This window comes from Hibiscus syriacus, unplaced genomic scaffold, assembly GCF_006381635.1.
Source record: "Hibiscus syriacus cultivar Baekdansim isolate YM2019G1 unplaced genomic scaffold, ASM638163v2 tig00116944_pilon, whole genome shotgun sequence".
Classification (NCBI taxonomy): domain Eukaryota; kingdom Viridiplantae; phylum Streptophyta; class Magnoliopsida; order Malvales; family Malvaceae; genus Hibiscus; species Hibiscus syriacus.
In genome coordinates, this window is record NW_024063479.1 from 800993 (window position 1) to 827769 (window position 26777).

A 26777-nucleotide genomic window follows, 5' to 3' on the forward strand; every position below is an offset into this window, starting at 1 on the left:
CCAGATTTATCATGCTGTCCCAGTACACATCCCATCGAATTTTCAAAGACCGTCAAGTAGAGAATTAATGGTCTATCAGGCATTGGTGATACTAAAATGGGGGCATTGGATAAATATTTCTTAATAATATCCAAAGTTTCTTGACATTCATCATTCCAGACTTCAGGATTGTTCTTTTGAAGTAATTTGAACACTGGATCACATTTGTCAGTTAATTGAGAAATGAACCGAGATATATAATTTAATCTTCCCAAAAAGCCTCGAACTTCTTTTTTTGTATTGGGTGGTGGAAGATCTTGAATTGCTTTTACTTTATCTGGATCAATCTCGATTCCTTTTTTGCTGACCACAAATCCCAAAAGTTTCCCGGAAGTTACCCAAAAAGTGCATTTAGCGGGGTTAAGCTTTAATTGATACTTCCTCAATCTCTGGAAAAGCTTTCTTAGATTTTGAATATGTTCTTCTTCAGTTCGAGATTTGGCAATCATGTCATCTACATATACTTCAATCTCTTTGTGCATCATGTCATGAAACAAAGTTACCATGGCTCTTTGATACGTTGCCCCTGCATTTTTCAATCCAAATGGCATCACTTTATAGCAGAATGTGCCCCACATGGTTACAAATGTTGTTTTTTTCTATGTCTTCAGTATTCATTTTTATCTAATTATATCCTGAAAAGCCATCCATGAATGAAAACCATGCGTGTCCTGCAGTATTGTCTACCAAGGTGTCTATGTGGGGTAATGGAAAGCTATCTTTCGGACTAGCTTTGTTGAGATCTCTGTAATCCACACACATTCGAACTTTCCCATTTTTCTTTGGTACGGGAACAATGTTGGTTACCCATTCTGGGTATTTGGCTGCCTGTAGGAAACCTGCATTAATCTGTTTCATCACTTCCTCTTTGATCTGTAACAACATTTCTGGCCTCATTCGCCTGAGCTTTTGTTGGACCGGTTTATATTTTGGATTGATTGGAAGCTTGTGCATTATTATATCTGTACTCAAACCAGGCATATCTTGATAAGACCAGGCGAAGATATCTTTGAACTCTTGAAGAAAATTTATCAATTCTTGTTTTATCTGGATTGTCAGAGTAGTACCAATTTTTACCTCTTTCATTTCTTCATCTGTTCCCAGATTTACAGTTTCAATCTCTTCTTTGTGAGGTAGAATTTGTTTATCTTCTTTTTCTACCAGTCTTAATAATTCAGTAGGAACATCACATTCCAGTTCATCCTCACACCCATTGATTTCTTCCAGACATATGGACTGCTCTAAATTTATCTCTTGATTAAATTTAGGAATAAACATGCTATTAACATTGTGACACCTGCAAATTTAAGTCGGACATATTTCCGAAAGAATATAGTAAATTTATGAAATAAATAAATGTAAAAATGTAAAAAAAATGTAAAGAATGATTGCCATCTGAAAATTTTAAAGAAAATTTCTTATATTTAATATTAGGTGAACTTAACATAATTTCCTTTACAAGATAACAAAAAGTTTTCATACTTTTGGACTAAACATAAAGATTAGTTCTGAATATTACTCTGCATTAATATTAAAAACTATAGGAAGGTCTTCAGTGGTCCAATTGTTGAGTGTTTCTCTAGGAAAACATGGGCGAATCCTATCCAAGTATTTGCCAGTCTTGTTGTCATTCATGATCATGTTGATAAATAATCCATTCATAGCTTCTTCAACTATGCTTTGATCTTTCATCAACTTTTATTCTTTAAAGGCCTCAACAAGCTGTTGTTCTACATTAATTGTTCCTCCTGATCTGAATGTGGTCTTCAACTGTGGGAAAAACATGTGTTCCCAAAGGATTTTTTTTCCTCTCAACCTTGCCTTTCTGTCTTCACACCTTCTTTTCATCTCTTTATTCTTTTGCTGAAAATTGGGCTTAAATCCAAGCCCAAAACGATCTTTCTTCATCTTTATACTTACAGGAACTGAAATCCCTTGAAGATTCTATCCTAAACCTTTCCCAGCTTTAGCTCCGATGCCTAAAGTTTGTCGTACCGTCATCTTGGTGCAATCAGATAATCTGGGATATGGAATTTTGCTTCCTTCTGCAATAAAGGTTGCATTGACAAATTCAAGAGCTCGGAAAGAGCATTCAAGAGCATCATCATTGGTTTCAATATATGGAACATCACTTGTTATAGACGCAATGATTTCTTCTTCAGCTCCTACGCATATTAGTTGTCCATCAACAACAAATTTCAATTTCTGATGTAATGAAGAAGGAACGGCTCCTGCTGAATGAATCCATGGCCTCCCTAATAAACAATTATATGTAGGGTGGATGTCCATCATCACAAAGTCAATATTGTACACGACTGGTCCGATTAACAACGGTATTTCCATTTTCCCAAGCACCTCTTTTTGAGTACCATCAAAGGCTCGTACTACATTCTGATAACTCTTCATGTGTGATTTATCCACAGGCATTCTTTGAAGTATGACTAGAGGCATCAAGTTAAGAGCAGATCCATTGTCAATCAATACTCCTGGCAAAACATGACCATGACAATGTGTAGTGATATTCAAAGCTTTTACTGACCCCATTCCGCCTTCAGGTATTTCATCATCCGTGAACGTTATGTAATTGTCAGCAGCTATATGTCCCACAATTCTGTCAAGTTTATTGAGGGATATATCTTTAGGGATAAAGGTTTGATTAAGCATTCTCATCAAAGCATTTCTATGTGCTTCTGAATTCATCAATAGATCAAGAATAGAAATTCTCGCTTGTTGTTTGTGTAGTTGTTCAACCACACTATACTCACTATGTTTCAAGAATTTCAAAAATTCTTGCGCTTGTTTTTCTGTTACAGGCTCATTGAATGCTGGAGGGGATTCATCATCAAATACCTTTTGGGGTATTACCATGGTTTTTCCTTTTGCTTTCACTTGTTCCGAGGCATTGGATGTTTCGGGAGAGTAACATCTCCCACTTCTTGTAAAGAATCCGACTTCACTCACTGCTTCAGATGTCGAACCCAGACTCTGTATTTTCTCTTCTGTTTTTTCTAGAAAAAATAGATCCTCCTACCATTGAAACATTGGTAGTATAATTCCAAGGTACTCTGCGGGTATCCTTGTATGGAAATGGTAGGGGAGTGGTGATAACTACTTTCGGCTTTATTGGTGCAGGAATTACTGTAGATGATTTCACATTAATGATCACAGGATCATTTGTTCTTTGACTAGGTTTAGAATCCTCTGATGAGCAAACATCATCTTTTTTTTTCCTTGGTTCTTCTTCAAAGAATTCTATCTCTCTGCTATTCATCAATTTTTGCACCAAATTCTTAAACTTAGGACATAGTTGAATTTCATGCCCCTTCTCTTGATGATATTCACAATAATTCTTGCCTTCATTATGCTTTGGCCTGAATTGTTGTGGAATTATACCGGCTAAAGAGAGTTGTTGAAATACCCAAACAAAAGGAGATTTAATTTCAGAAATGTCAGTTTTTGCTTTCTTTCTATTCTCTTCCTGAATTGCATTCACGTTTTTATCTCCATGATTTGGAAATGGATGATTTGATGTAGATGGTGAATTGAATTCCAACTTTCCAGTGTTGATCAAATTTTGAACCACCCTTTTGAATGCCAAACAGTTTTCAATAGAATGACCCGTAATTCCTTCATGGTAAACACAGTGTGCCTTTACATCATACCATGGAGGGAATGGTGGTTGCATGGGAACCAAAGGATAGGGCCGTATAACATCTGCTTTTATCAACGAATCATAGATCTCTGCATAGGGTACTGGTAAAGGTGTAAAAGACAACCTTTCATTTTCCTTTCGAGATCCTCTGGACTCTGCTCGATTAGTGTTTGTTTCCTCTTTTTTAACCCTTGGCTGGGTTATTGTAACACTTTTCGATGAATCCTTGTTGTAAGAGTTTGCATTGTTGATTTCATTCTCTTTTTTCCGGTACATAGGTCTTTTAGAACTAGACCCTTCATTTGATTCAATTTTGCCACTTTTCAATACATTTTCAATGAGTTCTCCAGAAATGACCAAATCTGCAAAATTTCTGGTTGCATTCCCCATTAGATGATTTAAATAAGGAGTTTTCAATGTATGGATAAATATTACTGTGGCCTCTTTTTCTGACAAAGGTGGTTGAACTTGGGCTGCTGTGTCACGCCATCTCTGAGCATACTGTCTGAACGTTTTGTTATTCTTTTTCTCCAAATTTTGGAGAGTCCATCTATCAGGGACCATGTCTGTTACGTGGCGGTACTGCTCTAGGAATGCTTTAGCCAGATCTTTCCAAGCTCTAATGTTGGCTTTGGTCAATTGAGTATACCATTTTAAGGTTGGTCCTGTCAAACTATCTTGAAAGCAGTGAATTAACAATTTCTCGTCTTTCACATATCCTGCCATTCTGCGACAAAACATAGTAATGTGGGATGAAGGGCATGTGGTACCGTCATATCTATCAAATTCGGGAGCTTTGAACTTGATGGGGAGGATTAGGTCTGGAACCAAACTCATCTCACTAGCGTCAAACCCATAGAATGATTCAGTTATTTCCACGGATTTCATTCATTCTTCTAAGCTCTTGATCTGTCTGGTTAATTCTTCATTTTACTTTTTCTTTCTCATTCAGTTCATTCAAATCTGGGATTAGATGCTCAGCATTAAAATCCCCTATTTTCACATCTGATATAAGTGGATTTTTGCTTGAAGATGCAGGATCCACTTGTCGATTTTCATGTGGTTTGGTTTCTTGAAATGCTGATGTGCGGGCATTAATTTGTATAGGTGTAGTACCAGAATGATAAATTGGTTCTGGTGGAAAACCTAAAGGATACATAGGTTCTTGGTCGAAAGATACAGGATTTTCATGCATTTTTCCAATGATAGCCTGCCTTTTAAACATGTCTTCTATTTTCTGCATCATGCTGTCTTGTGAGTTTGCAATACTGGCTTCAATTTTCTCTAGCTTCATTCTCATCTCTGTTTGTTCTTTATTATGTTGTTCCTCAATACGTTGTATTTTATCCTCCATAATTCTCTTAGTAGCTTGTCTAGTACCGTAGTGATGTTGTATTTCTCTTTTGGCCAGAATAACTACGATTGAAAAATCTTTTGATATTATTATATTTTCAAATTTTAATTAATGAATTTTATCTTAATAATAAAAATTATACATAAAGAAAATCATGAAATGAATAATGAATGTATACAAAATGTATGTATGCAAAAAGGTATTGATCCCAAAAAGTTAACTGTCATAGAACAACTTTCATCGGCATACAGAAGTTTCTTTATAATAGTTCATAACTACAGATAAGGCGTAGCTTTCCTATTAAGCTCTATAATTTCTTTCATTAACCATGACACATTCTTTCCGAACTTAGAAACTGGATCAAAGTGATGCTCAATTATTTTAGCTTCAACAGCTAGTTCCCCAACATATCTAGCAACTTCGCTCATTTGTACCATGGCCTCGAATACCATATTACTTCTTTCTTCACTTCTTTCTACATAGAAATCAGTTGACTTCTGCCATTGTTCATTAGTTCCTTCAAGAGTTTGCTCCAATTCAGTGATTCTGACTTGATAATTGTGCAGATTTTTTTCAAGATCTCTAATGCGTCTTCGTAGTGAAGCACTTTCCTCATTACTTTCTTTGAGATCATTAGGTCCTAGACGAACCTTTTCTTGAAATAATGACTCTTCAAGTTGCAAAATGTAAATGTTAAACTCTGAGTTTTTGTTTCTAGACTGATCCAGATCTTCTTCTAGTTTTGTTCGTGCTTCTTGCGTTCTTTGATTAAGCTTCTGGATTTGAACATTCTTGTTTCTGCATCTTTGCATCCAATTGCTAGCCATTTCTTGCTCTACCTCAAGTTTGGTGCTGAAATTCTTTTTTTCCAGCTCCCATTTTTCTTTTTCAATATTGAACTCTTCAATCTTTTGGCCTCTGACTTCAAGTTCGGCAATCAGCTGGTTCATTTCAGATTCAAATCCCTTGAACATAATATTTTTCTCACCCTCAAATTTATCAAAGATGTCATTCTTCATTTCCTCTAAATCTTTGGCTCGATCCCTTTCTCTTTGCATTTCATTCATGTTCTCGCGATGTTCAGCTTTGTGTTTTATAATTCGCTCTCTTATGTCAACCTCAAAATCTTCCATTTTTTGCTTTCCTTTATCAAGGCTTTTGAGTAGACGGCTATTCTTTCCTTTCAGATCTTCAACTCGACTTTTCTCGATGTTCAATTCTCTGGTCATCTGTACTGTTGATCGGCTTGGTCCTGATGCTTTCCGGGATTTATATAACTTCTGGTAATTTTTCTTTAATGCTCTGAATTCACCATCAATTTTTTCTTTGTTTTCTCTCAACATTACACATTGTGATGAATGAAAGTCAATGTCAACACCCAACATAGCTTTATCTCGTCTCATTTGCTCTAATTCTCTTGACCAATCTTCTCTTTCTGCTTCAAACTCAGCTCTCAGGATTTCAATCTCTGATGAAAACACCTTAATGCGATCTTCCATAGAGATATCCTCAGTTTGGTCTGGTAGAGGAATATTTTCATTTTTCCTGATAGATCTCCATTCCTCATAATCAGGAGTTAACATTTCTTTTGCTGCTTTAGCTCGGATACAAAAAGTTGTTTTCCAAGCTGTAAAGGCTTCCATGATATTTCTTTTATAATTTTTGCTGTGGAATGCGAACTCATATGAATGTAATCCAGCAGTGACAGGTACAAATTGACAACCTTCATACTGTCTTATGACCAGAAGTGGTGCATATCCAATTCCTCCCCACAATCCAAGCAGCATTATCCAGTTGTAATCACCACATTTGTAAAAGAATTCCCTTTGGATTTGCCACGGGGCTCGCCAAACAATGTCATTGCTTTGTAAATTTCGAAAGGCATTAATCCACATATCTTTCTTAATTTCTTTCGGCCATTCTTGCTCCAGAAATTCTTTTAATGGTGAATAATTCGTATTAAAGCGCCGGTATGAAACCTTTTCTGTCCTCCAGAAATGGCTACGGATCCAAACATATAACAATTGGGTACACCCTGAGAATCGTCCACCTCCTAGCTTTCTACAAGCATTTAACGATCTGAAAGTCTCTGCTAGAATTGCAGAAGCATGATTAATCTTTTTGGTAGCTGCTCAAACAAATCTACTACTGCAGCTTCAATATATCCCAATACTTTTGGGAAGATGACCATACCACACATACCCAGAGCAAATAGATCTAATCGTACTTTAGTGTCTGGATGACTCTGAATAAGTTCTTTAATGTTGGTCCAAGCAATGCCTTCGCTTTCGCCCTTTTGTTTTGTACGGGATGCCACCAATTCTTCTCGTACCCCGGCAATCTTTGCTAATTTAACTCGAAAGGGTTGAGTTTTAATTGACTTTGAATAGATTCGATTCTCCAAAGCCCTTTCTATATGTAGCAAAGTTGTGTACTCTTCAATAGTAGGGACCAAGTCCTCCTTATTAAGAGTGAAGCAATTGTACCCGAGATTCCAGAATTGAATTAGGGCTCGAAGTAAGTCATCATCAACTTCGACATAGAGCAAATATGGGATGTCTCCATAAGTCTGATAAAACTGCAACTTTTTGTTTGAGTCCCAACTTTCCCAAATGCTTCGCAAATATTGCATGTCATTTCTTTTTAGCGAAACTGGAGCATAACTGGCTAAGTCAGATACATAGTCATCTTGCAGACTGTCTCCTCCTTGTCTTTGTAAGTCCTCAGCCCATTGTCTTACTTCTGAGTTTAGAATTATTTGATTTGAACACTTTTTATCCATGGATGAAGGCTTTCCAATGAGACAATTAACACGAGGATCAATGCCTTTTATCCTGTATGATGCTATGCAAACAGAAGAAATAAAGAACACACAAAAAGAAATGAATTAGTTTACATAATAAAGAAATTTAATAATAATATCTACCTAAATATCCTTATTTAAACATGCTTTTTTCATAATTTAAATAATTTAAATTCACATGTAATTTAATCAGTAAGAAAATAAATAAATAAATTAAAAGGAAAGTTAGAATTCATTTCTCCTGTGTGTACACCTATTTTGGACAAAATTTCGGCATGGCTTCATATCGGAAGAGTTTCTAGGGTTTATTATATGCAGGGTTTCAGATCTAAGAATAAAGGTACCCGAACTGTCCTTGTTGATGCCCCCTTGGGCTATCAAACCCTCAATCCTAGTCCATTACAGACTTTAAACGGATCGAGTTCAATTCGAGGGGACACATTTCTCTATGCCTGACACGGAGAATAAATTCTCACGAAGACATAGAGCATATGAACCCCAAAAGTTACTTTCTAGGTCTGACACGGAGAATAAATTCTCACGAAGACGTCGCTTTCACTCCCACTTAAAAGGGACAAACTCAATTATAGAGCTTTATGTTATGCAATGCAAGTGTGGTGTGTGGGGAGAAATGTTCAAACCTCTGACAGAAAAAATAAATAATGAAATAAAATACTTGTAAATAAAATGAAATATAAATAAGAAAATATATAAATGCTATGAAAATAATAAGTATATATAAAAAATTTGAAAAGAAAGAATTATAAATCAAATATATGAATTTTTAATTTATAATTAATAGAGACAATTTATAATTGATTTTAAAAGTTTGACGGTCCCCAGCGGAGTCGCCAAGCTGTCGTAACCGGTTTTTGTCCGGGCACGAATTTTTTACTTGGCGGGAAAAGTGATGTGAATAAATGGTTTTTAAAATAATTTGGGAGTCGCCATCGACCTTTTGGGTCAGGTAGGTCGAATACCTAAAAAAATATCTTTTAAATGAGTTTTTAAGAAAGCATCAATTAAAAGATAAACTGATCTGCGTTTTAACCAAAAAATCGTTCTTTTTAATAATAAAAAGGGGTTCGTGGTCGGTTATGTTTAGGGAAGGTTTAGCACCCCTACAACGCCCAAAATTGGTACTTTTTAATTATAAATTGTCTCTATTATTAGAAATTCAAAAATTCAAAATATATTTAATTTATAATCCTATTATTTCAAAATTATAATTATTAGAAAAAAATAATTTATATATATTTATAAATAAAATATTTATTTATTTAGAAATATCAGAAAAGGACTTCTAGGTGCCTTAAGACAGCTCTTTTCTTCGATATTAATAAATATTAATATAATAATTTAAATTAAATTATAATTTTTATAATATTTAATTTTGAAATACCAGAATAGGACATCCAGTTGTATTAAGACTGCCCTTTTCTTCTATATTGAAAAATAAATAAATAAATATGATAAAAATAATTTATGAAAAATAAATAAATTATTATTTATTATATATATATATATGACTATATAACAATAATAAAAATAATATTTAAATATATAAACAAGTAAAATTAAAATAAAAATACAATTAGAACTATATATTTAAAAGCAGTAAAATAAATGAAAATATTTAAAATTAGTGACTAAATTATAATAAAATTAAAATTAAATACCTAATTCATAATTAATTATTTAAAATTATAGGGATTAAACATGCTATTTTCCTTATTTATTAATTTGGTGACTAAAATAAAATTATATAAAATTCGAATATCAGATTAAAATAAATACTCAGGATTAAAATATTATTTATTAAAACTAAATGACTAAATACATATTTTATCTAAAATATTTATAATTACGGTTAAGGGCTAAAATATAAATAAATAAAATTTAGAGACCAAATTAAAAGGATTATAAATTTGATTTAGTGACTAAAATGTAAGAATTACAAGTCAAGGGACTGTGGACGGGATTTAACCCATAGTTAATTACACAAATAGCCCTCCCCGAAACGACGTCGTTTGGGAAGGGCTATTTAAAGCCCGAAACCGGCTGGCCCTTCCTTTCTTCCCTCTCTCTCTCTTCTGAGAGAATTCAAAATTCTCTCTCGCTTCTCTCTAAAATAGAGAGAAGCACACCGGCCGGCAGCCGTTCGCCTGTGTTGACCTCGCCGCCGGCCACCGCCTTCGGTGGCCGGAAAATTTTTTTTTACACTAAAAAGTAGATCGGACCGTCCTAATGACGGTTCCGGTGTTCTTTTCTTTTAAATAGCTCCCGATCGGAGCAAATCTAAGAAAGTACCTTCGATTTTCGAAGGTTTTTGGTGACGTTTGAAGAGGTCTGGCGGTCGTGGCTTCCTCGGTAAGCTTCTCTCCTTTCTTTTCTTTTGTTTTTGGTTGCTGTGTTGTGGTTTTTTTTTGTTTTGTTCTCCGTTCTTCCTCTCTTTGTTGGCAGGGGGCTCGGTGGCTTTTATAGCCACCACCGGTGATAGCTTCGGACCGGTCCAAAAGGGATTCTTCGGTGAGTCACCAGACTTCCAGTGGTGACTCACCGTTTGGGGGAGACGTGTGCGGCTGGAGTGGTTCTTCTGGAAGCCTTCGACGAGACGTGGCAGCGGTAGAGATGGTGGGAGCAGCTGCGGTGGCCGCGTGGCCCTAGGGTATCATACCCTAGGGTTTGCATCTGGAGGAGTATGGACTGTTGGATCTCTCAGATCCAACGGCTGAGATTGAGGCGGCGACTAGAGCTAGGGTTTAGAAACCCTAGCTGAAACCACAAATGTTTAGGGTTTCCTTTTGGGTTTGGGCCGGTTCCGGTTGGGCCTGGGATTTGGGTTTGTAACTATTATTTTTTTAATAATAATAATAATAATAATAATATATTATAATAATAATAATTATAATAATAATAATAATAATAATTATAATAATAAAATAAAAATGGGTAAAAAAGTTAGTATCTTCATATATATAAAAACAAAACGATCAATGCATTATTCTTTTTATAAAATAAATGTTGAAGATCAAAATACATAAAAAAAGGATTAAAAGTAATTATTTACTCGAAATTTAGAGGTATTTTTATCTTAAAATGAAACTTTATAATCAAAATATTTTAAAAAGATATGGAACAAAAAAATATAAGTTATTAAAATGATGAAATCTATAAAAGTATAATGATAAAAAATATCTCTAAATTTTAATTAAATAACCATTTTGATTCTTATTTTTTAGTATATTGCAGTCATAATATTTATTTTGAGATAAAAAGATCAATCTGTAAATAAAAATTGTTAGACAACCAATAATCAACGATCCAAAATAGAATTTTTTATCATAAAATGAAATGTTAGATACTAAAATGATATTTGAAAAGAATATGAGTTAAAGTGATTATTTAATCAATCGTTAGAAGTTTTTATCTGAAAATTAAATATTATAATCAAATTCTCAAAATAAAATAAAATATTTAATAAATATCGGATGATTTTCTCTGACATTATTCCATCTATAAATTAACACAAATGTTTGTTTCCTTTAATTGTTGTTAAGCATATGTATTTTTTTTAAACTATTCAATGTTATTAAATCATTAGTTCGATTTTATTTTAATAATCGAAAATTGGAACAAAAACCCACCTTGACGTATCGGTTAAATACTAATCTCTCAACTCTTATCATCTTATTGAAAAATTAAATTTATTTAATTATTTTAATTAAAAGTAAGATTAAATTAAAAATAAAAAAATAAAAAATTTAAATATGATATTATCTTAATTAAAATTTAAAAATAATTTATTTCAAGACTGAATTAATTAAATATATAAATAATAAAGATCAAATGTATTATTATATAAATTTACTTAATTACCAGATTAATATTTTATTATTAATTAATAATTAATTAAAGAATTAAAAAATTAATTAAAAAAACTTAGTTTTCGGAAATCAAAATTATGACTTCAATGACAATTTTTGTTACATTTTTTATAAAAGAAAAAACAAACAATTTTTTAGTTAATGGAAAAACTTATAAAGCAAAGTCGCGGATCATGGAATCTGATGATGGTGCACAAAGAGTGGCTGTTGATATTGACAGCCTGTCGGATCTTCCACGCCAACGAGATCCAGGTCATAGGATAGATTCCTCAAATCAATCGAATTGATTGAATATATTATTATATTCCATGAGCTTTAAGAGTGCAACCGCTTGAAGTTTAAGAGCTGAATCATTGTTGGTTTAACTATAGCCTACAGGGACGAAGGTTTTACTGAAACAAAGTCGTGGACGTTAATTGAAACCTTTACCTATAAATAAGAATCTTACATCAGATTTTATATCAAGGGATAAATTTATACAATTATAAAAAAATTACTAAAAAATTAAATTATATGAAAATTTAAAATTTTCCATTAGCCCCTTCAATTTATCTTTATTGACAAGATAAACTTTCTATAGATTAAGGAAGCCATCAGCTTTGTGCTTGATTCTGTCGACCCATTTACACCCAACTTTGTTCTGAGAAGGTGAATAAAAAACAAACGTTTGTGCCATTTTTCCCCCACGACTAGTTTTTCATCTTGTATAGCATTATACGACTAATATTGAGGGCGTCCATCGACACATGGCATCTTATAAGTTATGTCGAATTTGTAAAGCCGAGGAGGAGGACATCGATCACATGCTTTGCCACTTTGGGAAGGCGAGAACAGAACTGAAATAGCATGATTTGTAGGGATAAGATGGATGACTTTACGCCTTTTGAAGAACGACTCTCTAAAAATATGCGTAAACAAGGTAATCATGCGATCACAATTTGAAACTGGAATATCCTTTTTCCAGTGATATGTTGGAACCTTTGGAAGACCGAATGCTATCCTCTTTGACGATAATTTCTTGGAGCATGGGAGTATCCTTATTCTAAGTACAAGGTTGGCAAATGTGATATCGATGGACAAGGCCAAAAATCTACAGACAACCCGATCCGATGCTTTAGAAGGGGACACACATTTTTATCCATTTTGGGGGTTTAGCGAATGACAACGACAACGTGAGGATCGATAATGATTGGATGATTGTTCGAAGACGACAGCAGCAATGACAACCAGTGATGGTTGGTAAAATAGGTTTAGAATTAGGGATTTCAGTGTTTTAGTTTTTTTTTTAAATAAACAAAATTTTTAAAATTTTATAAACGTGATGAATGATGGACAATTTTTTTAACGATTATGACGCATCGTTCACCTAATACGGTGAGAAAAATATTTTAACGATAAAGTGAAAAAATGTATAGTTTGAACATTTATTTTTATATTAAAACAAAAACAATAAATTAGTATATTAAATAATCATAAAAGCAATAAAAACTAACAAAATTATTTTATAATATTATAGTAATTTTCATAAAAATAATAATTAATTAACAAATCAAATATTAAAAATAAAAACATAAAGCTAAAAAATCCCTAATCACTATCAGATTTATGGATCGTACCAACCTAAAATATGGTTTTTATTATTCATTTATTTTATTAATTGTATTTATTCTAAAATTTTATTTGTGTTTAGTTAATATAAAAATTTTAGGCTTAAATGCATCATTGCCCCCTAAATTATATCATTTGTATCGAGTTACTCCTTAAAGTATTTTTAAAATGTTTTATCCCTGAAACTTAAACTGTTAATACTGTTAAAAAAACTACGGGTAAATTACATAAATTGTCACTCAACTATTCCGACGGCTTTGTCTTGGTCACTCAACTATTTTGTTTTCTCAAAATCATCACTAAATATGAATCGAGATAGAGACTGCGCTTTTATTCTTTTGAACTTAGTGTTAAAATTTTAATATTGCCAGCTTTCTGTACCTTGACACTTTTTTTTTCTTCTAATGCTGATTATAGGGCTTTGGTTGAGATCGTATTACAAAACAACGAAAACATCGTACAGAGTCGGCATCTCAATGGTTACTCTTTCTTTGTTGTTGGGTAAGCAGCACGTAATATTTCACACAAACATACATGCAGGCCTGCAATCGTGCTAATATATATGTTGGCTTGGAAACCATATGGAAACGCAGTAAGGATGGAGGGCAATGGGCATCAGTTGGTAGGAACGGATATAACCTCCAAGACACCGTTTCTCGTCGTATCACTCAGGTAACAAAATCAGCCATGCATTTCTTTAATGTATATTAAAACCCACTTTCGAGGCAACAATTAAGTTAATGCCATTAATATTCATCGGTTGACAGAAAAGCTTGTGGTGGTGGATATGTTAACCGTCGGGAGCTCAAAGTCGGGTCAAGTGACAAAAATTGGAACGATAAATTAAAATACAAACTTTTCGATTTGGTGTGTTCTACAAGTGAAACAAAGCAAGAAGTTTCAAGCTAATTCCATAAAATGATCACTTGGTCATGCATTGCTCATTCTGGTAAATCTAAGAACTGACCAAAAATGAAGGACTGTCGGTGCCACCGTAAAATGAAAAAAAAAACATCATCGATATGTTTTGTCTCGAACAATTCTTTTGACTATTGAGATTGTTCCTATAACAGGAACAAAGCGAAGTTTAAGAATTTGGTTCTTCTGTAATGGTTTTCTACTAGAATGTAAGTTGTCTATACTTCCTTCAACCCAACAATTGCGTTAGGACTGCAGGAGTAATCAAAAGCAGCAATCTAATTAAATTTAGTAATGATTTTGAGAAAACAAAATAGTTGAGTGACCAAAACAAAACTGTCAGAATAGTTAACTGACTATATATGTAATTTACCCTTGGGTTTTTCAACTGTGTCAATGGTTTGGGGAAAATAAAGTAACAATTTAAATTTCAAGGGATAAAATGTCCCGAAAAATACTTTAGGGACAATTCAGTACAAATGGGACAATTTAGGGAGCAATAATACATTTAAGCTAAACTTTTATATTGTTAATATATGTGTCAACCTTAAAAAAAATATTTTTGAATATGTCACTTTCCCTAAATTTTGATTAAATAGTCATTTGGCCTATATTATTTTTTAGGTACTTTGGCTCTTAAAAGTTTTATTTTAGAACAAAAACCTTGATTTTGACTAAATAGTCATTTTAGTCATTATTATTTTTTATTTGAAATATTTTAGCATCTAATGTTTCATTTTAGGGAAAGAATGCCCCTATTTTATAGCGATGATTGTTTGTTAACTAACGATTTGCATGATGAAACTTTTTGCCCAAAATAAAACTTTGGAGTCAAATGTTAAAAAAAAAAGAATGTAAGCCAAAGTGATTATTTAGTTAAACATTAATGTCATTTTACGTCATTATGCTAAAAGAAATGAGTAAAGTACACTAAAGGTCACTGAACTATGTCAAACAATATTTTTTGTCAACAAACTTTCAAATATTACAAACTGGCTATTAAACTTTCAAATAATTACAAAATAATTATTAAATTTATCAATTCATTACAAAATGATCACTAAAATCATCAAAATATTATAAAATAATAATTAAGATTATCAAAATTTATTACTATTTATAACATCATAGATATCATTTTATGTAGTTTGATAAATGAAATGATTATTTTGTAATATTTGAAAGTATGATGACTAAAAATATTATTTTAGCGGAGTTCAACTACCTATGGTGTGCTTGACCCAATAAAAGGAGTGCATTTTTTAATAAAAAAATTTTTGAGAAGCGTAGGAACACTTCGAAGATTCTAGCCAAAATTGATTTATGCATCCGTACTGTTGCAATGGCCTCTGTTAATTAACAGCCGAGTAGATTTCAATTGAAAACATATATTTTTTTAATTTCCATTTTATTTCATCAACCAAACGGTAAGGGAATTAGGGTTTCAAATCTGGCTTGGGTGGTTAGAGATTGAGGTCAGATCTTCTCCATTTTTCTTTCAATTCATGTCATTGTAGTTGTATCAGGTGCGTGTGATCCATTCGTTATTTTACCATATACAGTTTATTTTTTTAGCAATCTCAATTACAACGCGATCTAATCTTTTCCCTGATCGGATCTTCAAAATGGATCTCTCTGTTTATCGGTCATAATTTGTTTTATTATGGAATTTTTCACATTATATTAACAGAGTTATTTAGTTTCCGTTGGATTCACGAGAAAATGGAACAGAAAATGATTCAAATTTGCCTTTCTTAAAATTTGTACGCCAAACAGAACAGCTAATTAGTTGCTTCTAGGTTTCGGATTATTCGTCCTCTATGTTAAGCAGTTCGTGTGCTCGGTAAAGTAATGTATAATTTCATATTTCCTATGCATTTTGCAGGTTTAGACACTGTCAAAGAATTTCATAAAGATTAATGAAAACAGTTTAGAGGCAATGTTGCCGTCCAGGTTTTCTTTGTTTGGAGGTGGGGGATCTGATAAAGGTAATTCTGAAGAAGGTGATAAAAAGGGATTGAATCCGACACTAAAACTGCAGACAGATAGAGATGTATATAGACCTGGAGATTCTGTTTATGTTACAATTGAGATCTGCAATCCTCTTACCAGTGACTATTCTGGTAGTGTTGTACCTTCTCTTTTGATTGAAAAGCTTGGCTTCGAAGTCAAAGGGATTGAGAAGTTGGACACTCAATGGTTTGCCACCCAAAAACCATTGTCAGGAACAAAGCAAAGGAGAGGTTAGTATACTGCATATGTGCTGAACTAAATGTATTTATTGATCATTTAGTTTGTCAATTACTTGAATTTCAATTATAATTTTATTGGATAGTAAAAAGAAGCAAGGAATGCAAGTAAATTTTTGTTTTACTTGGTATGAATATTAAAGAGATGGAATTCAGAATTCCTATGTCTCCACGAGGAAAAAAATTTAGATCAGTAAAAAGGAGTTTTTTTTAAATTTGCATCATCTTTCATTTTCTTCTCAACTTTTAGCGTTCATGTAATTTGTTTATATTGGCCACTTTAGTCTACTTTTATCTTACTTTTTCTACAGGGATATGCATAGAATTGAGATTGATACCTGAAAGAAAAGAAAAAGATCATATCGTAGCGATGCCCTTCTATTCTTTCTTAGTTTTAATTTAAATATTTTGTATTCATATATGTATATTATTGCTCTCAATCTTTTTCAGGTGAACATGTTTTTTTGGACTGTTCAACACAATCAATCATTGCGAATCAGATTGTGCCATCTGGCTCTGCAAAAACTTGTTAGTCTATTTCTTGCCTTTGTCTAATGGTTTAGTTGATATATTTAAGTGCAGCGGTGTAAGAATTTTCATCGCAATATGTAAATATGCTATTGATGAGTGTTTCTGTATACTGGCCATGCTGTCTCAATGACTGTATGTCATCATGTTTTGGTCAAACCCTGGTTTGCTCATTGAAAATTGTTGAATGAAATTACCGTCTGGAATAATACTTCATTCAGTTCATTGAATTGCTAGAGAGAGAATACTATTTAGTTAGAAGCATGAATTTTATCCAAGAGAAAAACAGAAGTTCAAGTGCTGAGTATCTTATTAGAAAAAGAGGATAAATATGCAGAAATGTGATTTCCGAGATGAAATCTAAATTACATTATTGATAACTGTCAGCATAACTAATTGTGTGACAGTGGCAGTCCAGTAATGCATGTTTTGAATTGAACACTTGTGTTTTTTGGTTTATAGTATTTTGTTAACCCTTGCTGTTGTTAAATGTTGCAGCTTTCCACCATACTATTATTTCATTAGTCTGATTCAACAAGATTCATTTCTGTAACTGATTTTGACACTGATATGCAGATCTGGTACGGGCTGTGCTTCCTAGCGTCATACCACCATCTTACAAGGGTTCTACCATTCGTTATTTATATTATATAAAGAGTACAATGTTTGTTCGATGGCTGATACTGGAAAATGGTCACTCCGGCAAGGATTCAGTAGAAGATCTTACTGAAGTGGTTGGTTTTACTTGATCTTCATGGTTTTTATTATGGATCCCCAAATCATCTTCTGTTCTTGTTTTTCAGAATTAGACGTGTTTGACTTGCTGATAGGCCTTGTGCTCCTGAAAATAGAAATTCTGTTAAGTTTCAGGCTTTTATGCTTTTTACATTGTGCACTTTTATGTAACATTGAAGACAATTTACCAATTTGCCCTGTTATATCTGGCTTATTGTTGAATATGTCAAACCATAACTATGCACATATGGACATTTTGGCACATATATGCATGTGTTTCTTTGCATTTGTTCTCATGCAGATCTGTGGATCTTGGAATTGGGTTGAACTTGTTGGTGTCCGAATCTAGTTCACCAAATTGCATATAGTGTTTAGAGATGATATTTATGAACTTTGGATCCCAACAGGAGGCTCGTGTCCCTTTGCAAGTATGGGTAACTCAGAAAGGAAATGGTTTGGGGATGGAAGATGGTCAAAGTGATGGTATGTTGCCATATTTCAAGTTTGCCATCATTGTTACTACCACCTCTCTATATCTTTTCTAATTATTGAATTTCGTGTAATAATTGACAAGTTCTAGGTGGTGACTTTCGCTTTCTTTAAGATGATTATGTTTTGGTAGTCGAGAATTTTCACTAAGTTTTGGGATATAAATGTTATAACTTGAACAATAAAACATTTCATTCTTGAATTCTATGTTACCTTGACTTGGGATGAGTATTGAATACATGTGCCTTATATGGTTATGCTCAACCTTTTTCTAAGTTTCATTTATATTTGGAGGATCACAACCCATGCCAATGTATGTGTCAGTCACAAGTATCTGACATGAGTTCTTTAGGAAAATGAAAAGTCCAGTTAACGTAGCTGGGATTTGGAACGAGGAAGAAATTAAATAAGTCTGAACTGAATTTGTTGAAGTAGCTATGACTTGAAATTTGGAGCACAGTTGAGAAGTCATCGTTTGCACTCTCAAATATAGTTTGTGATGGGACCAGTATACTCTGCATATCAGAATATAGCAAAACGACTTTTGTTTTTTTTATGACTCAGTTATTGTTCCTGCTACAACAATCCAAACGGATATATACTGGAAAGAGATTGATGGAGATTCAGAATGGGTAAGGCTGTTAGTAATGCTGCTAGGTGCTAATGCTTTTTGACTTGCTCTTTTAGTCTAATGATAACTGAAAAATTTTGTTACAGGCTAGAGTGAGTGACCTGTATGACAGTATTGAGGAAGGGTATGAGAGCTCAAGGGATGAAATATCTTCTGTTTCATCCTTTAATCCTTCAAAGGAACATATTTATAAAACCTTGAGTTCCCTATCGTTGCAATCGTCAGCAGCCAGATCTTCAAATAGAGATGGTCCGTATCATGATGGAGACCATTTGAGTTTATCTTCAAATGTAGGGCTTTCACGGTTATCAATAGCAGAGGTCTTACAAGATTCTAGTGATGGTAATTGCATTATACTTTATCACATGGTGTTCTATGTGTTCTGAATTTGTTTCCCTCCTTTTGTCATTATGCTCTCATGTATTTGTTTTCTGTTAGATTGTTGTGGTAACTTTTAAGTTTTTAAGCAGACCTGCTGAAGCAATACTACTAATCATTTTATCCAAAATATATTTTCGGGTTCTTAGAATGACTTTTGAAGTAGATCTTTTCTTGCAGACATATCATCAGCCATATCTCCAAGACAGAAGCGCGCTTCCACAAAATCACTAGCTGGAAATGAGATAACTGGAGTACCTTCTGCAGCCAGCCCAGGAGCTACTGAACCTTTAGCATGTAAAGCACCAGACCTTCTGCCCCCATGTTTATTTTCTGTTTGTTGCTAGTGAGGCATGAATCTAAGCCTTGAGCTCTCTCATATGCGGATCCTGGTAAACTTATTTGTTACCAATATTTTCTGCAGCAGAAGGCTTTATTCGAGGAAGGTCATATAATATCAGGATGGACGACCAAGTTTTGCTAAGATTTTCCCCTAAGAACTCTGAGTCCACTTATTACTTCAGTGATATGGTAAAATCAGTTTTAGGCTATAGCTTTTGTCTCCTTCAATGAATTTGCATCCATTGTTTCACTTGTTCTTATAATTATCTGTTCCAATAACAGATAGGCGGGACTCTCACTTTCTTTCATGAAGAAGGTGCTAGAAGATGCCTTGAGGTACTGCAGATTATGACCAAAGCAAGTGAAAGAAACCATGATCTATTGAATGATGAATCTTGTAATTTACTGGAATAATTTCCATTCTGTAGGTTTCAGTCACGCTGGAAACTTCTGAGACAATAAGTCGCCGTTTTGTTCATCCTTCTAGAAGGAATTCCCCAACAATTACCAAGGTATGCCTTTCCAAAATTTTGATTCTACAATTACATTGGACTCGTGAATTAGAATATTGATTTTCATAGATTAAACTCAATTACATGCTTGATCTGTTTTGGCATTCATGAAATATGTGATAATTTGTTTCTCACACATTGATGCATTTGCATCCTCAGTAAATGAAACATTTGCAAATGCTTGTTGGTTGTTAAGAAGTTTTGTATTGCTAGAATCCTTTTTTTTTGTTAGTGTTCGTTGTTCCAAAAGCTTTCATTTTCCTAGTAGGTTTTACTCAATTATACTTCAGAAAAGCAAATTGATAAAGCCCTTTTATGATTTTAATAAAACCATCCCTTTACTAAAAAAGAAAAGATATAAACTTAGGAGTAAAATAATAATTTTTTGTCAAATTTTGTTTTTTATAATTCTATTTCAATACACATTACGTAGAATAATACATTTGTATCAGGCTTGGCAGTTTCAAGCTGTTTCTTTTGTGAACCTCCATGACTGAAAAATCCAAATCCTTTTCCTGCATATGTAGACAACTATGGTAACATCATTTATTCTTTATTTTTCTTGTAGGTCCAGAGTGATCATCATGAGGTTGTTGCTGATTTGATACAGACAAGTTTTCTTTTTTCTATTCCCATGGATGGTCCCATGTCGTTTTCCACTTCTCATGTCTTGGTGCAGTGGGTTCTAAGATTTGAATTCTTCACTACTCCCAAGAATGTAGACTGGACAAGGTATGACCATGTAGTACTCCAATAGAGTTACTATCTTATCGATAGAGTTTATTACTAATGGTAGAAGATTATCAGATGGCTTAGAAGTTCTTTTTCTTGCCTTTTTAACGTAATCGTGATAACTTTCCGACAACTGGGTATATATGGTTTCATTCCAAAAACTTATCATCCTTTTTAATAGATATTTTATAATATGATTTTTCAGTAGAATTCTACGTTCCTTCTGTTATTATAAAATTCTCTGTAAATTGTTATCTAAATTCGGAAATTTCTTTCGACATAGAGATTATATTTTGACTCCGAATTTGAAATGGCATACAATTAGTGTAATGTATGCTTTAAGTTTTATTGAATTTTAGAATATTTATGCTTCATCTGTTGCAAAATATGACTGTTCTTAATTATGAATTCAGATATGAGCATCCTCTTTTAATAGAAGGAAGAGACAGATGCGAATGGGTTCTTCCCATAATAGTGCATGCACCTCCAGCCGGAGCTCCAGCTGTTGTCCGTTCACGGGGTGAGAGACCTCTTTCCTTGGAACCCATGTGGATTCATAGTTGAAGGTAAACTTGTTTCGTCTCTGTTAGTGGCTGCATTTCTGTAGTTAAGATATATCCAAGACAGCAACATCAAATGCGGGTATTCGCTGTATAAGATTTACCATCTCAACGACACGAGTCTTACATAATGATTCATCGGAAGTTCTCCGGGAGTTTTGAACTCAGTTTCTCATTTTTTTTCAGTAATCGCTGTATAAGATGATGATATTCGGGTTTTTTCGCTCGAAATTGCATTGTTTTGGAATAGCTGGTATTAGTCTATTGTTGGAATCAAATGAGAGAACATGAACTCTTTTAAGGATGTTTTTTTCATTAATATTAATTAGTTTTTAATCTCAGTATAAATATAATTATTATGTATATAATCATTGATTAGATTAACCTTGGAAACGATAAACCAAATCCCATTATTCTGTCATCCTAAGCATATTACCAAATACCACTAAATAATACTATCACATCTTCCCCTTACATCAATATGATTTAACACAATCTCTTTAGAAACAATACACTCAATTATTGTTCTTGAGGTAAACTTGAAGCTCCGATTCATGTCGCTCGATTAAGTTGACCTTTAGGCCATGCTTCATGTACATAGTCAAGGCAAGTTTCGGTGCAACGACATGACCATTCACCACCTTCACACGGTATCTATACAAGATCGAGGCGGCCACAAATTTCATCTGATAATAAGCAAAATCTTTCCCTAAACAAAGCCGAGGACCACCATTGAAGGCGGTGAATTTGTAGGCCGACTCACTCGTATACCGGCCATCTCTTAACCATCTCTCCGGTTTATATTCTCGGCAGTCCTTTCCCCATATGGCTTCCATTCTACCCATCGCATAGATTGCATAGATGACTTTTGTTCCTTTCTTTAGCACTGTTCCATCCGGAAATACATTGTCATCAACAACCTGAAAGAAGCATAGATGCAAAACTAGGTTTAACGGCTGATGATTGAATCGATCAATTTTCGATTCGGTTCAATCGGTTAATTTAATATAGATAAACGAATTACCTCCTTGTGATCAACAGGAACCGAAGGGTACAATCTTAGAGCCTCGGATAATGAAGCCTGCAGATAATCCATCTTCTTTATCTCCTCTGGTTTAAATATCAATGGACTCTTTAACTCTTCACCGTTTTTCAAGTCTTCTCTTTCATTAACAATTCTGCATATCTCTGCAAGAATTTTTTCCTCGACCATGGGATTCTTTTCCAGCAACCAGAAAAACCAGCTCAACGCCACCGAAGAAGTGTCCCTTCCGGCAAGTATAAAGTTGACACAAATATCACGCAAGAACTCTTCTGAAAACGGCTTGCCTTGTTCATCTTTCAATCTCATGAACACCGTCAACAAATCCAATCTCCGCTTCTCGTCTTCCTTTTGTAACGACAGTTCCTTTTTCCTTGTCCGAATAACTTGTTCTGCGAATTCGTTGACACCCTTTATCGATCTTTTCAGCTTCTTTTCAGTCCCTAAATCAAGGCATCTCATGGCTTTCCATACGCATGTTGGGGTGACGAAACGTAGCAACGTCGCCTCGGTGGCGTCTTCGAACGCTTTGGCGAACGGTATTTCGGGCAATCCGGGACGCAGACACCCAGGGTCGACACCAAAGGCTATCATGCAAACGTTATCGAACGTCAATCTCAAAAGAACTTCTTGGAGGTCAATGGAGGTCGATTTGTTAACTGCATTTTCCAGCACGGGTAAGAGCCTGGCGTGGACGAGTTCCAGCAACGACTCGGTCGTCAATTGCCGGAACTTCGCTGAGTGGAACTCGATGCTCGCCGTTTTCCTCTGCCGTTGCCACGTCTCGTCGTCGGCGTTGAATATACCGTCTCCGAGAAGATCACGAACGGTGTCACGAAAGTAAGGCCCTTTGGGGAAGACAGAGAATTTGGTCTTGAGAAGATGCTCCAAGTTCCTCGGATCGGAGGTAATCACGCAATTGAGACTACTAAACCACGGACCTTTGAACTTGAAAGTCCCATTTTGCTGGCAAAGTATGTCCGAAATCCACTCGTACATGTCGGACCGGAGACCAGTCACCAACGACGGTAACATTCCGAGCAATGGCCAAACAGGGAGACCATGACGTCGTTTTTGCCCCAACGAATGTATGACAACAAAGACCAAAACAGCAAGAATCAGCTCCACAACCTGGAGATATTGCAAGAAAAACAACCGCCTAGAAACAAAGTTCCCGACGAAACCATCGTCGGAAAACGAGGAAGATGAAGTTAAACTCACAACAGGGTTGATCATGGTTTTAGTATGACAAAAGGAAAAGGAAAATTTGCATGGGGAATTTGATCAGTGGGAAATGCGTTAATTATAATAAGCGGATTTGATAGACAGATAGGCAGATAGCAAGGCGTTTCTTGGCGTGCATGTTTTGGCTCGAATTGGTTCGATTTGGTGAGCTGAATTCAGAGTGTGTAAATGCATTTCATTTTTAAGACAAAACTGTGGGATGTGGGAGAACTTTCACTCGATTAAGGAATGTTTGGCGAACAGTGAAGAGCAATGGAGTTTCTAGGAATAGGATGAAAAAGTGGGTGGGCGACGGATAACCTAAGTGCGACTGTTTTGTTCATTGCAATGTCTTGTTGATTTGTTTTAGTTTTAAGGTTGCTGTGTTTGACTATGATATGATTTAAGAATTGTAGATGAGAGATAGCACCTGGCAGATAGAGATTTTAATAATATAAGGTGTGGTTCCGGTAGTCTGGTATCATTACTTTTCACCTACGCCTACCTTTAAAATAAGTCCACTTGGCAAATCAACACCTAAATCACTATCTCATATATATTAATAGAATGAAGTAATTACGATGTAATATCTAATCATAATTTATTTTAGTCATTGACAAAACACACATACTCTGTTAATGTAATTCCTCGAAATTAGAAATTCTAAAATGAACAAAATATTCTTTAACCACGGAGATCACTCAATTAAACTCAACTATCTCATATATTGTATTGTACTTCAATTAACAATGGATATGATACACTAATAACAATTGATATGTTACACAAATTTGACAGATTTCGACTTGATTTTATTCGATGTGAAAAATATATGATCCGACACATGAATAATAGTATAATTAAGCTTTACATATTTAAGGGTAATTGCTATAATATCTCTTTACATATTTATATCGGGAAGGGACGAAGTTAGGATTGAACTGTGAGGGGGCAAGTTGTTTAACTTCCAAATAAATAGGGTCTAGAAAGTAAATAAACCATAAAAATTAAGAGATTAGGCATTTAATTTCACAAATTTTAAATTCAAAGGTCTTAACAAGTAGTTAAACTAGACAAATTTGGGGTCAAGATTTAATTTCATTAATTTTAAAACTGTCAATGTCCTAGAAAATAATTATACCAAAAATTTATGGGGGGAAAAGGACTTAATTGCAATAACTTCAAAACTACCAGTATCTTAAAAAGTAATTATACCATCAAAGTTGGGAGACATTGCCCGTCCCACCTATAATATGGTTCCGTCACTGATTAGAATCGATAGAATTTTCTTAAATCCAGTATTATACTCAAATTAAATTCGAGTGACGCAAAACTCGACTCAATTCATAACTATTCCCGATTTCAACTGGTATGAATTTAAAAGTTTGTTTTGATATAGATTCAAATATATTTTAATTATCCCTCTATTTGTTTATTCATTGAAACTATAGATTGCAATTGTAACTAATGTCTACATGTACTACTTATAATTATGATTTTATTTATGTATTGTATTAATCAATAATGTTTTTAATCATATAAATATATTTATTATGATTGTAATTAGACTTATACTTAAAAACTATATAAATAAATATGAGGAAAATAATGACTTTTATTCACTAAAAAAAATTCATAAATAAAAATTTCAAATTATATCATTTTTTTATTAAAAATGATACTTTTAACTTGACATTAATATAAAATAATAAATATGATTTGCATCAATACAAATTTGAGTTCATGAATATATATTTCAATAATTTTATTTATTTGTTAAGTATATCATATGATCAAATGCTCGTAAACAAGTAGGGTTTACATGAAACAGACATGATAGGAAGTACTGTACATAGAGAAGGTTAAGGCCAAACGCAAATGAAGCTCAAGGGGTCAAATTAGGGAAGAGTATGAGTTGAGTTTTCGGTCAACTTGATTCGATCTGAAATCTCTCATCTAAAATTTGACTCGATGCGAGTTTAGGGTGATTTCACTCAACCCGAAATCTGATCCGTCTTTTGAGATAAAATCTGAACCCGATCTAAAATAAATATATTTATAAAAAATATTAATTTTATTTAATAAGTGATCTAATTGAAAAAAATAACTTAGAAGAATATTATTGCAAATGTCCCTAAATATATAAAGTATAGTTATATTATTTTTCGGATTAGACCGGATCAGATATATTTTAGTCTAAACCCAAACTCGATCCAAACATATGCTCTAAAAAATTTGACCCAAATCCAAACTTGAAATAATTTTTAAAAATCCAACTTAATAAGATGAATCAATATCCATCAAGTTAGGATCCTATACCCATCCCTAAGTCGAACATCATTCAAGAAATGATGCTTCTTTATAACTAACTTGACGGTATCGTCACTAGCTCAAATATTAATTAGTTGAAAAAATTTCAATTTTTCATATGGTGAGTGCTCCCAAACCTTGAGAGATTCGGGCTTCACGATTTTTATCAATTTCGTTAGCAAGAGGATTCACGTTTCTTTTCTCAAGCAAGTGTTTCAGGTATATGGTGTTGTTTTGGATGTGTTCATTGCGTATAAGAGTTTGAAAAGAAAATTCGTGGACTCTACTTTTGCTTTCGTTAGGTTCAAAACTAGACTTGAAGCAAATTTGGCGGTTAAGAGAGCTGATGGAATGGTGTTGGATGGATTTAAGATTAGAGTTTTTCATGAATATCTGTCGGATAGTCGTAGCAAGAAGGTAGAGGAGGTTTGCAGTCGTAACAAGGTTTGGAAGCCAGCTGTTAAGGGTGCTAGGTCGTCGAAAGAGGTTGTGGGTGGTGCGTTGGCTGATGGTGGGCTGTCGGTTCAGAATATTGTTGGCCAGAAGGTTGGGATTCATAGCGGTTCCGATGCAGCTGTTCATGTTAGGGTTGCTGATGAGTGCGAAGCTAGTTCTTCTTATTTTCCTTCTGTGGAGAATAGGAATGTTATTATCTCTAAGAGTGAGCTTTCTTGGAGGCAAAGTTGCTTGGTTGGCAAAGTTAAGCACAATTTGAACGAGAATGTTATTAAATCATCTTTCAAAGCTGAAGGTTTGGATGTTAAGGTTAGCTGTTGGCAAGATC

The 26777-nt window shown here is 33.9% G+C and overlaps 2 protein-coding genes across 4 annotated transcripts; one reads left to right on the plus strand and one right to left on the minus strand.

The window, feature by feature from the left end:
- Nucleotides 1-15549: 15549 nt before the first annotated feature.
- On the plus strand, nt 15550-21657 carry LOC120188319. 2 transcript variants are annotated; one of them, XM_039191774.1, is made up of 13 exons: nt 15550-15787; nt 16147-16504; nt 16961-17038; nt 17615-17772; nt 18181-18256; nt 18827-18894; nt 18980-19235; nt 19452-19568; nt 19696-19802; nt 19896-19949; nt 20042-20125; nt 20694-20857; nt 21271-21657. In XM_039191774.1, the coding sequence occupies exons 2-13, from the start codon at nt 16201-16203 to the stop codon at nt 21419-21421; spliced, it is 1617 nt and encodes a 538-aa protein (XP_039047705.1). In that variant the 5' UTR covers nt 15550-15787; nt 16147-16200; the 3' UTR covers nt 21422-21657. The 2 variants fall into 2 exon arrangements, with proteins under 2 accessions (XP_039047705.1, XP_039047706.1); XM_039191775.1 differs by having other exon boundaries at nt 19464-19568.
- Nucleotides 21658-21803: 146 nt separating this feature from the next.
- Nucleotides 21804-23864, minus strand: LOC120188384 (cytochrome P450 86B1-like). 2 transcript variants are annotated; one of them, XM_039191832.1, is made up of 3 exons: nt 22442-23864; nt 21933-22337; nt 21804-21894 (listed from the first exon to the last, which is right to left on the minus strand). In XM_039191832.1, exons 1-2 carry the CDS (start codon nt 23693-23695, stop codon nt 21933-21935), a joined length of 1659 nt encoding a protein of 552 aa, XP_039047763.1. In that variant the 5' UTR covers nt 23696-23864; the 3' UTR covers nt 21804-21894. The 2 variants fall into 2 exon arrangements, with proteins under 2 accessions (XP_039047763.1, XP_039047762.1); XM_039191831.1 differs by having other exon boundaries at nt 21804-22337.
- Between the last annotated feature and the right edge of the window lie 2913 nt (nt 23865-26777).